The sequence below is a fragment of the Manis javanica genome, chromosome 8 (genome assembly GCF_040802235.1).
Source record: "Manis javanica isolate MJ-LG chromosome 8, MJ_LKY, whole genome shotgun sequence".
Lineage (NCBI taxonomy): Eukaryota > Metazoa > Chordata > Mammalia > Pholidota > Manidae > Manis > Manis javanica.
The window spans coordinates 120353884-120366303 of NC_133163.1; the positions used below are offsets into that span (position 1 = coordinate 120353884).

At 42.4% G+C, this 12420-nt stretch overlaps 1 protein-coding gene and 1 pseudogene across 5 annotated transcripts in view; both read right to left on the reverse strand.

Annotated features, from left to right (window-relative positions):
- Positions 1–1427: 1427 nt before the first annotated feature.
- LOC118970855 (nudC domain-containing protein 2 pseudogene) lies at positions 1428–1889 on the reverse strand (annotated as a pseudogene).
- A 5436-nt stretch (positions 1890–7325) lies between these two features.
- HEXA (hexosaminidase subunit alpha) overlaps positions 7326–12420 on the reverse strand; it is a 34613-nt gene continuing 29518 nt past the window's right edge. For 3 of the 5 annotated variants that reach the window (XM_037010096.2, XM_073212144.1, XM_037010098.2), the window contains 4 exons: positions 11958–12141; positions 11663–11753; positions 10948–11052; positions 9649–9885 (listed from right to left, as the gene is read on the reverse strand). In XM_037010096.2, the coding sequence (XP_036865991.1) occupies positions 9822–9885; positions 10948–11052; positions 11663–11753; positions 11958–12141 (444 nt within the window). In that variant the 3' untranslated portion in view covers positions 9649–9821. Of the gene's footprint in view, positions 7635–9648; positions 9886–10947; positions 11053–11662; positions 11754–11957; positions 12142–12420 lie in introns of those variants that run through there. The other 2 variants (XR_012120780.1, XR_005059033.2) reach the window with 2 other exon arrangements.

The window sequence follows — 12420 nt, forward strand, 5'->3', positions numbered from 1 at the left end:
TTTGTCTTTAATTGCAGTAGTTAGACCATTTATATTTAATGTAATTATCAACATGTCAGGGCTTAAATTTTCCACTTAATTTTTTTTTGTTTCCTTTGTTCATTTCTCTATTTTCTTATTTTTGCTGCCTTATGGATTACTTGTTCCTTATTCTAGGTACATTATATATACATGTCCCCATTTACTCTTGGCATTTTATCAGTTCAAATGAAGTGTTGGAACTTACTTTACATACCTTTAAGTCCCTTTATTGTTCCTCATTTATAATTATCTTAACTATGTCTTCTACATTCTTTGAAAACCACATCAATGTTATTCAAGAACTTTGGAAAAACTCAAGAGCAGCAGTCTGTTATATTTACCCATCTTTTTCTTCTTTCCATTGTTCTTTCCTCCTAGATAATCCAAGATTCCTTCTTATATCATTTCCTTTACACTTTAAGAACTTCTTTAGCAATTCTGTTAAGGTAGTTATGCTGGCAGCAAATTCTCCAAGTTTTCCTTCATCTGAAAATGTCCTGATTTTTCCTTCATTCCTGAAGGATATTTTTGCTGTATCAAAAATTCTGGTTTGACAGTTCTTTTCTTTCAACATTTAAAAAAAGTTGTGCCACTTCTTTATGGCCTTCATAGTCTTAGGTGAGAAATCTGTTGTCCTTTGAATTGTTTTTCTCTTAAAGGTATCATCTCTTTCTTGCTGCTTCATTACTATTCTTTATCTTTAGTTTTCTGAAGTTTGGCTATGATGTGTCCTAACATGGATTTTTCTGACTTTATCCTGTTTGGGATTTGCTCTGCTTCTTTAATCCATAAATGTATGTCTTTTGTTAAATTTGGATAGTTTTCAACTATTCTTTCTTCAAGTACTTTTTCAGCCCCTTCCTCTTTCTCCCTTTTTTCCATGACTATGACAGGAATGTTAGATCTTTCGTTATAATAGGTGTCTAAGGCTCTGTTAAATTTTTTTTAAATTCTATTTTTGTTTCTGTTGTTCAGATTGGATAAATTCTATTCTTTTATTCCTATTGAGAAAATTTTATTGAGCATTATTCCTGCATCACACTTACTGAAAGAAAAACTTAATTTTTCCTGAGGGCATTCTATTATTTCACATGATCTATAACCTAATGTTTTTTGTATTACAAGTACACATTAAATATGAAATTAGTAAAATGCAGCATATAAAGCTTCATACTTAGCAAAAGCAAGTCCAAAAAAGTTACCATATAGTAATAGAACAGTACCCACAGTATTTAAGATGTTTCCTATGTAAATCGTATTTGAATGCAATTTTTAGAACTGTAGTTAAATATATTTTGCAATTTAACTGCAGGCGTACACATTTTTCTTCCATCATATAATCTGTTCCTTTGATTGAGTTGACAACTTCTGCTAGGAACCATAGAATGCAGCACAAAAAACAGTGGTTATTTTTCAAGATTTGAGTCCACTTTTACTGTAGTTTCCTGAGATTTCTGCTCCACTGAAGTCAAACCAGGGTTTTCTTTCTGAAATCTCTCTAATGTAAGTTTTCTCTGCATTTGGTCTTGCATGCAAGGATCAGCTGCATATTCAGATTCTAGAAGAGAAGTCCACCAATTTGCTGCATCTCTCTTTGTCTTTGTAAGAACAATGCGGACCATTTTTCTGTCCTCCAAAGTCCATGTTCCCTCTTCAGCTATTCTAGAATCAAAAAGTTTTCCCTTGATCTCGCGGCCACCTGCTGCCAGCACCACATGCCAGCTCTGCAAGCCATATTGGATATCCTGGGTGCAAGTGCCTGGTGGCACTTGAACTTCAATAAACACCTCTTCCAAGGTCTGGCGCCACTGGCCCCATGGAGTCCAGCACGGAACCACTCCACTGCGCTCCTCAGATGGAGCTGACATACTTCAGCCGCCTCCTGGCTGCAGCCTCTATTTGATCTTTAAGTTCACTGATTTTTTCCTCCATTATCTACATTCGATGTTAAGCTCATCTCATGAGTTCTTCATTGTGGTGGTTGTGTTTTTCAGTTCTAAATTTTTCATTTGGTTCTTATTTATATTTTCTATTTCTTTGCTGAGACTGTTCTTTTTTTTCATTTGTTTCAAGTATGTTTGTAATTGCTTATTGAAACATTTTATAATGACTTCTTTAAAATCTTTGACAAATAATTCCAACATCTGTGTCATCTCAATATTGGTGCCTATTATGTGGCTCTGGATATTTTATTATGCCACTGAATATTTAAAATTTCCATTTTGGCAGGTTTCCTTTGACCCTATATTAGGTGAGAGAACAGAGACACTGCCTTGTTACTGTCATGTGGGGGTTGAAGTTCAGGTTTCCTGCCAGAACTCTGTTGAAACTACCCTAAATTGTAGGGAAGGGGATCTTGTTACTACTGGTTGGAGGTGGAAACTTCCAACTAGGCACCTTTGACACCATTTCAGCATGGAATGTGGCCCACGTGGCCTCCACTGAACCCACAGAGGAGAAGCTTGTTAATACTGGGTAGGGATGAAAGTCTTAGCTCTCTATTTGACCTTCTCTGACACCACGTTGGTGGTTCTCAAGGTGGTGTTACACCCACAGCCTAGGTGAACTGAATCAGAATTTCTGGGGTGAGACCAAGGCATATGTATGTCTTAAAACTCTCCTGTTGATTCCAATGTGCTTGCAAACAAGATTAAGAACTATTGCTTTAGAAGTTCTTTTCATAAGGAGTCTGTTGGTGGTGAACTCTGCTATGCTTATCTGGAAATTCTTTATATTGGCCCATGTCTTGAATGGGAGTTTAGTGAATCTACAATTATTTTTCTCAACATTTTGAGGTATCATTTCATCATCCTTTGGTTTACATTTTTGCTTATGAGAAGTCAACTGTCAGTCAACTTGCCATTTCTCTGAAGGTAATTGGCTTTCTCTGTGGCCACTCAAGATCTTTTCATTTCTTTCGGTAATCTTCATTTTCAAAATGATGTGTAATTTTGAGTGTATTTTAATTTTTGAGTTGTTTAAGTGTACAATTCTTTTTCTTTAAATTGCTTGAAATTTCTAGTGCTTCCTAAATCTGCATACTTATATTTTTCTTCATTCTGGGGAAACTTCTGTCATTATTTCTTCAGTTAGTATCTTTCTGTGTGCTGTGATGTGCTGACAAAGGCCTCCTTTCCTGAACTCTGGTCAAGTATCTGTTCTAGTTGTGGGGAGTGCTGTGGGAAGACAGTTTTCAGCTGTCAGCCCCTCCAGAGATTGTCCCAAGATCATGTTCCTTCCCAGAGAGGCAAACATCCAGTGACTGACCAGTATGCATTATAAAGGTCTACATATCTCAGCCCAAAGCAGAACAATTCTGAAGGCCAAAAGAGCTCCGTTGGGGTCAGCTGTAGTTGTTGACCCAGAATCACAGCTCATCTTCATCCTCTATTTATTACAGTTTCCTTCCTCTCCCTCCCTTTTAATGAAAATTGATTCCAACAATCAATTTAATAAGGACCTGAATGCTAAACTTGATCTAAGAGGTAACGTCCTAGGGAGCCAAACCTGCAGTATTCCTTCCTTTAAAAAAATGTCCTCCATTTACTGTTTGTGTGAAGATTAAATCCATTGTCATTTTCTGTTTGGTTCCTTCTAGTTTAGTTTTCATAATAGGTGTGTAATCGTATCTCATTGTGGTTTTAATTTCCATTTCCCTAATGATTAATGATACTGAGAATCTTAGTTTAAACTTGTTTTTCCTTAGTTCTGTAACATTTTTAAAATTGTTAATTTTTTTCCAATAGTTACATTTCTGAATTTTTCTAATTCTTACTTATTCTCATTTCTTTTGTAACTCATTTCACTTTCTTAATGTTTTTTTTTTCATGAGTAAATCTTTATGCCATACTTTCATTGTCAATAGGGACATTGCTGTATTCCTTATTCTTTTTTATAGTGACTTAGGATTCAGTTGAGGTCAGTTTCAATTGCTCATGTTTAAGTGCAATGAATTTTTCTGTTTATAAGGAGCAATGCAAATAATAATTTTAGCTTCAGAACTTTATAGTTTTTTCTTTAAAGAAGTGATAAAAACAAGCCCTTTGACTTCTGAGATCTGCATCTTCAACTATCCCACCTACTTCTATTAGGGCCTTCTGTTTTGCCCTATTGCCCTCACCCAGTTCTATTTGAATTCTATTCCCATCAGTTTTTCTTCAGTTTGAGGTTTGTCCTGAAAGATTTGTTACTATCAAGATACTATATGGCTTAGATCACTTCAGCATCTCCAGAAATTAATCTAGTTCCTTGGCATTCACTTGCAAATGAAGCCTGCATGACTTCCTCCTAGATTTGGCGACCAGACTGTACTTACCATTTACTTCCTGTCAGCGATGTGTGGGTTCTCCTATTCTCCAGGGCCTAACACCCCTTCATTACTTCCCCTTTGCTTTCTTCTGTACAGATGCTGAATACATACTGGTTTTATAAGCACTGATGATTCATTCCCAAATGCTAGTATTTTGGGGTTTGTAGGGTGATTGTTTTAAAACTGATTTACTGACGTATGATTGAGTACAATGAAATGTAGAGTATATAATTTGACAAACTGATATGAGCCCATGAAATCATCACTACAATCAAGATAGTAAACATCACAGCCAAAGATCTAACTGTGCTCCTTTATAATCTCTCCTGTTCCTCCCCCTCCCCCAAGCAACCGTGCAACCACTGTGTGTGTATATATATATATATATGTATATACATATACATATATTTTTGCTGTGGATTAGTTTGTACTTTCTATAGTTTATCTAAATGGAATCATACAGTACGTACTTTTTTCTGGCTTCTTTCACTTAGTGACTTATTTTTAGATTCATTCATTTTATTGTAAGCATCATAGTTCATTTCTTTCAATCGCTAAGTAATATTTCATTGTATGTATATACCAGTTTTGTTTATCCATTCACCCTTTTGATGGGCATTTGAGTTTTTCCCAGTTTTTGGCTATTAGAAGCAAAGCTTCTAAGAACATTGATGTACAAGGACGTGTATTTCCTTTACTGTTGGGTTAATACCAAAGAATGGAATGCCAAAGGTGTATGTTTAGCTTTTTAAGACTCTGTCAAAACTGTTTTCCAAAGTAGTTGTTTTATTTTACATTCTTACTAGAGGTGTTTGAGAATTAAGTTCTCCCACATTCTTGTCAACACTTGTTATAGTCAGTCTTTTACATTTTAGCTATTCTAATAGGTGTGTAACTCATTATGGCTTTAATATACATTTCCTTAACAACGTTGAGAATCGTTTCATGTGCATATCTATCATCAAAGTCTTTTCCCCAATAAAAAACTGGGTTTTCTTATCTTTGCATTATGTGAGTTCCTTAGATATTAATAGTTCCAAGTCCATTGTCAAATTTATGCTTTGCAAATATTTTTCTCCCAGGCTGTGGCTTGTATTCATTCTCTAAATGGGGACTTTTGAAAAACAGTTTTTAGTTTTAATTATGCCCAATTTATCAGTTTGGTATTTAATAGATTATGCATTTGGTAGCATATCTAAGAAATCTTTGCCTAAACCAAAGACACAAATATTTCCCATTTTCTTCTAGTTTAGTAGTATTAGGTTTTGCATTTAGTTTTATGAATCATCTTTAGTTAATTTTTGTGTATGGTGTGAAGAATGAGTTATGAGTTAAATTTTTTTTTTGCACATGGATGTCCACAACCATTGTTCCAGCACTATTTGTTGAGAAGTTTCCTTTCTCTGTTGAATTACCTGTCAAAGGCCAGTTGTGTGTATTTATGTTTTTATTTCTGGGCTTATTTTGTTTCATTGATCTATTTCTCTATATTAAAGCCACTACCACTCTGCCTTTATTACTGTAGCTTTACCAAAATTCTTGAAATCAGTTAGTGTTAAACCTCCAAGTTTGTTCTTTTTCAGAGAGCAGAAGATGTCTTGTGCAGTGCAAGGCCTGGCTGATGGCTGAGTGCAACACAGGGTGGAATTAACTAGGTGAGCTTGGATCCATATTCCAAGTACAAATCCTGACTCCGCCTGTGTAACCATGAACAAGTCATTTAACCTTTCTCTGTCTGTTTCCTTATCTGCCAGACAAGATGTATATTGATACCCAGTCCTCCCTGGTTGGGATAATTATTAAATAAATTTGTTAACAACCAATGAAGTGTTTATACAGTGCCTCACACACCAAGCACATGCAAGTGATGAAGCACTTTTATTTTCTTTGATGAATCTCTACAAGTATCTTCATTCAAATTTCTGATTTATGTGAGTCTAGATAAACATCTGCACTTTTCTCGGAATTTCTATATTCACACTTTCTTTTATAACAGATTATCCAGATACCCACAACATGCTCTTATATTCAGCAGCACAACAGCAGAGCACACACTCCCCTTCCCAGCCCACACCTGCCTGCCAACTGGTTTGTCTCCCCTCACACACATACTCCCTTTGAGTGGCTTCCAAAACATTCGTTTCTGATTTGCTATAAAGCAAGACATAAAGAGTGACAATGAAGAAAAAAAAATCACAGATAGCTATCAGATATTCCAGAGGAAATGGGATTTAAAGTAAATTCTAGAAAGTGGTTACTTTGGAGAGGAAAGGACCGGGAAGGGAGCATATATATAGTTTTCATGTCTTAAAAAACAAATCTGCAGCAAATAAGACTATTGAGGTGTGGTGAAGTCAGGTAGTGGTTATACTGTGTTTATTATTGTAGTTTCTATACTCCTCTATTTGAAACATTTGAAACCATTAAAAAATAAAAGTACTTATTGTAGTAGGGACGACGTAACATGGATGTGGTTAAGGAACAATAATTATTGTGAAACTAAGCAAGGTTCATGGACATTTTCATTTTAAAAGGCTTGTTGAAAAATACAGGAAGGTACACAGCACACACACACACACAGACTGCTTCAAAAAGGACTTTTAAAAATTGTGAGGACTGTGAAGATTTGTATAAATAGTAATGAAAAACTTCAACGAGTAAACATTTCACTGACATTAGTAATATGTATTTGTGTTATATATATATTGTTGGAATAAATGGATACTCATTAAAATTTTTTTTTTATTAAGGTATGATTGATATATACTTATGAAGGTTTCACATGAAAAAACAATGTGGTTACTACATTTACCCACATAATCAAGTCCCCACCCACACCCCAATGCAGTCAGTGTCCATCAGTGCAGCAAGATGCCACAGATCCACTATGTGCCTTCTCTGTGCTGCACTGTTCTCCCCGTGACCCCCCACAGCATGGGTACTAAACATAATACCCTGCAATCCTCTTCTCCCTCCCTCCCCACCTGCCCTCCCACACCCCTCCCCTTTGGTAACCGCTAGTTCCTTCTTGGAGTCTCTGAGTCTGCTGCCACTTTGTTCCTTCAGTTTTGCTCCTTATACTCCACAAATGAGGGAAATCATTTGGCATTTGTCTTTCTCCGCCTGGCTTATTTCACTGAGTATAGTACCCTCTGCTCCATCCATGTTGTTGCAAATGGTAGGATTCGTTTCTTTCTTATGGCTGAATGGTATTCCGTTGTGTATATGTACCACATCTTCTTTATCCATTCATCTACTGATGGACACTTAGGTTGCTTCCACATCTTGGCTATTGTAAATAGTGCTGCGATAAACACAGGGATACATATGTCTTTTTGAATCTGAGATGTTGTGTCTTCGGGTAAATTCCAAGGAGTGGGATTCCCAGGTCAAATGGTATTTCTATTTTTAGTTTTTTGAGGAACCTCCATACTGCTTTCCACAATGGTTCAACTAATTAACATTCCCACCAGCAGTGTAGGAGGGTTCCCCTTTCTCCACATCCTTGCCAGCATTTGTTGTTCTTAGAATGGATACTCATTTTCAAACTGTCAGAGTTTATTTATAAAGGGAAAAATATAGAAAGATTTTAATAGGCAAAGCTCCCAATTCCTACTTATTTTCTTCCTTGGTGGGAAAAAAAGCATATGATACACAATTATCATGGCCTGTATTGATGAGTCTTACAAGTGATATTGACAAAAACTATAAAAATCTAAAGTTTAGATTAAAGTAATGCTGCCCCCAGGCATGTCTATCTACATTAATATAAATTAAACCCAGTCTATATCCATAGAATCCTTCGCTCCTCCTCGGTGCCATTTTGCTTTCCTCACCCCCTTGCTGCCCTCAGCACTGGCGCTGTGGACCGGCTGTGCTCCGGGGCCCTCTGCTGCCCTATCCCTGCGCTAATCCACCCGGATGCACCTCGAAGCACCAGATGGCAAAAAGGGATGAGTGCCTGGCATGCGGCCTCAGCTCCCCACAAGAAGAGGGGGGTTCAATGCCTTCCCAGCCTCTCTTCCCTCCTTTACTTTTATTACCATTAGGTCAGCTTTTTGCTTCCGGGGTAGAGTCACAGGAGGGTAGGGGCAGACTCTGCGCCCTAAGGTCATGGAGCCAAGAAATCGGTGCAGGCACCCCCCGCCCCCCACCGGGGGTGTACAGAGAACACAAGGATGCCCTGCACAGGGCAGCGTGTTAAATTCACAGCCCAGGGGGAGGGTGATGAGTGGGGGAAGCAGGGATTCCGTGCATGGGAACAGCCTGGGCAGTCGCCGCGGGCACTGCCCGTCAGCAGTTCCAGGTCTGATGATGCTCTTTGGTTCCCAAAGGAGCATGACTGAGGGGCTGAAAGATATTGTTGAAGGACCAAATTTTACTTACATCTCTCCTCAGACCTGCCTTCCCCAAGTTTCTCTATTCACCAGACTGGAAACTTTCTGAAAGAAATGCCTGGGACTTCTCCATTGTCCTTCTAACCCAGAACCACATAAAAAAACTTAAATAATGGTCAGAGAGACCCGCATCTAGAACAGTTGCTGTCCACTATCACCCCAGTCTCTGGGCTGCATTGTCACTTCTGAACATGAACCCACAAAGGGGCAGCCTGAGTCCACGATGAGCCATTTCCTCCTGGGGAAAACCAGGCGCATGTGCACAGACCTTCTCTCAGAGCCACGTGCTCACCTCCTGGCCCCCAGGGGCTTTCCTCTCATGGTCTCAGCTGGGCCATTGATTCTCTGAGAAGATGCTACTGGGCTACAAATGGGTGGGAGTTGCTGGCATTTGGAGGAGTTGACCAGGGACCAAGTCCTTCGATTCAACACCTTACCACAGTGCCAAGACCACTATATATGTTCAATAATATTTTAAAAAACAGTTGCATGACACTAAAGTAATAAGAAACCCAAAGCACTAGGGGAGGAGGTGTGTGAGTGTGCAAAGTAGAGGAACTATTCCATCCCAGATCGGGGCCAGAGCCCTTCCCACTGCCCAAAGCTTCTTTGGGCTCCCTATGTCTTCTTCCATCTACAGGAGGCTTGGAGTTTTAAGTGACCTCCCCTTGGAAAGAAGTGACCAGGCTGAGGACAGGGGGATGTGTCTGGACTATGGCTGGTGGGTGGGAGAGGTGTCACATAACTCATAAGCTCTACAAGGGTTACACGTTTCGTTCCCAGCCCTCAACTTAGAAGATCCCTGCAGGGGCAGATACTGAGCCCAACCTGGCTGGGCCTGCTGGGCCCTATCAGTCTCAGGAGCAGCAGGCCAGTCCTGGCAACTCCCCTGCCCAAAGCCACTCAGGTAATCCAGGCTCATTACAGAAAAATGCCAAGTCACTCTTTATTGGGCACCAGCACCAACCTCCTTCTTCCAAGCGCAGGGACACGTGGGCAAGAGGCTCCATCCCCCGGCCGGGATGTAATGGAGGCTTGGCCCCACTACCACTCTCCTAGGGCCAGCACCTTCCTCAGTGCTTGGGGCTGCTTGCTCAGGTCTGTTCAAGCTCCTGTTCACAGTAGCCCACATTGAGAGGCTGGGCCTGGACACCTCGCCTGCAAGACATGAAGAAACGGTGAGATGAGCCACTCAGGAAAGGGGCTGGTCTCAGGCACGAGCCACACCTTCTCCACCACAACCAACAGTTTCCCTTCTTCCCCGATTTCAGTGGATCTCAAACTGCCACCGTACACCAAAAGCTCTCAGGGATCTCACGTCCAGAGATTCTCGTTCGAGGTGGGGCTACATGTTGGCAAGAACCCAGACCCTGAATAGGTGCCCCAGGTAATTTTGATTATAGGGACACCCAGGAACTTTGGGGACCACCTCCCTATTTCTCACTTGCCTGTCTCTGCACCCCAGCCCCAAACTGCTCAGTCCCTGTAAAAAAGAGGTCATGCCTGAGGGGTGCTCTTGGCCCCCTGAGCCCCCTTTCAGTGGCTAAAATGCTCTACATGCAGTGGTGGTGGGGGACTGAGACACTGTGCAGTCCATGCACAGGGTGTGGGCATGACATCCCGTCCTTGGGTCTCAGCCTCACAAGTTCCAGGACCCGGCCAGTCTCCTTAGCAGACTTCTAGGCATACCTCCCTTACTACCTAAATGAACAACATGCTTAGAGATGGTAAGGAACTAGTGCAAAGTGACCCAATAAATTACAGGCAGTTGAGACTTAGACCCACCATGATTGGCTCTCTCAGCTGTGCACTAGGCCATGACCCCCAGGTTCTCAAGACCTACTCAATGTATGGATCAGGGAAATGACTGTCTTACACAGGTTCAGCCCCAACGGAGGCACAGGTGTCACGGAAGCCAAAAAATCATGGCAGTGGCTAAGAGCACGAACTCTGAAGTTGGCCTGCTTGAAACCCTGGTTTTAGTGACTCTGGGCAAGTTACTTAACTTCTCTGTGCCTCTGTCGCCTACCTCTAAAAGGGGGGATCAAACCTACCTTGTAGGGTTGTGGTGAGGATTCAATGAAGTAATACCTGTAAAAGGCTGAGAACAGTGCTTGCCACACTGTAAGCCTCTGCAAATGTTTGCTCTTCTCCTGTCAGTAAGGGGCTCCAGGGCTCTGACCTGCCCACCTTCTTGGGAAGGTCCCATAGCTTGCTTACCTCAGCAGCTCACAGCGGAAATCTGCCAAACGTTTATAGGCAGAGTCCAGGTTAGTCACTGACTCGTTGCTCCACAGCCTCTCAGCAACAGCCCCTGCTCTGGGCCTGGAAGAAGGGGACATGTGCCAGGTGGGGCCTCTATTCCCTGCCAGGGTGCTGGACACCCACAGGTTACTGACTCTTGTTTAGGTGCCTTGGACTAGTTCAGGGTCAAGGTTATTCAGAGCGACAGCCTGGCTGGAGGGCTCCTAGGGACTTCTGGGGCCCAGCTCATCTTCATTAAAATGTGGATAATGATCCCACTCTCCCCCTCTCCCCAAGATATGGGAACCAGAGTAAGTCTCAGAGGCAGCGTGAACTGTTACTGACAGTAGCTGCAGCAGCAGGGGTTCTCGAGATGTAAAATCTAACACCCAGCCACGCTCAGGGAGGCTGCCAAGGAAACAGCACAGGAAGTCTTGACAGGAATCATGAACGCCAGTGTGGGTTCCTGAGCAAGTCGTCTGTGCTCTGCACGTCTCCTTATCTTATCTGTGATGTGGGACAACAATCTCTGTCCCACATACCTAATGGCTGTTGGAGCCGGGCGGGAGGTGCCCCTTCTCTCAGGCCCGGAAGGAGGGCACCAGCCTGGGGGGGTCTGGAGGGCACTGAGTCTGCAAGCGAGAGCCCATGCCCACAGCATCCAGCCTCCACAGCCTCAGAGAGCCCTTACCAGAGTCTGGGGGCCAGGTTGGTGCTGTCCACGTACTCCCCCCACATACAGGCCTCACCGCCAATCACGAGAGCCTTCTGCTCAGGGCTACCTGAGGGAAACAAGCAACAGCAGGCTGCTGGTGGTGCTGGTGGGTTCCTCTAGGGTTCCCCTCAACCACTTTCCCATGTGGCCCTATCCCTAGATAGGACATTTCATCTCCTAAGCGGAGCTGTCTAGGCCAGACCCTCCTGCACCCGGCCCCGTGTCCTGGCACAGCCTCTTCTGGTCAGCAAGGAGAGCTCCCTGCATTCACCTTCAAAGGCCAGGGGCTCCACCATGTAGGCGTTCTTCCAGTCAGGGCCGTAACTTATCCAGTTCAGATACCAGGGAGCAGAGAGCAGGGCGCGCAAGCCAGCACTGGTGATCTGGTGCAGCTCATTCCAATAGTTTACTGGTATCTTTTGTCGCCATACCTGGATGATTGTATCCGGCCGAACCTGTCACAAAAGGTCAAGTGACAGTAATGGCAGTAGCTGAGGGGAGTCCAGGGCTATATTCTTCTGCAAGCAACCCAAGCCAAGGAGTGTGCGCCCCTGTGCTCCCCAGCAGCAAAGTGTTTCTTTCTGACTGCTAACCACTGAGCTCCTAATCCAGTGCGGAGGCCAAGGATTCCGGAGGCCCCAGGGGAGCTCCCTGCTGCTGCCTCCCTGTCCACACTGACAGAGTAACACTGGCTGCGAACCAAGGGCGGCTGGCAGTGGGGCCCAGGAGACTCA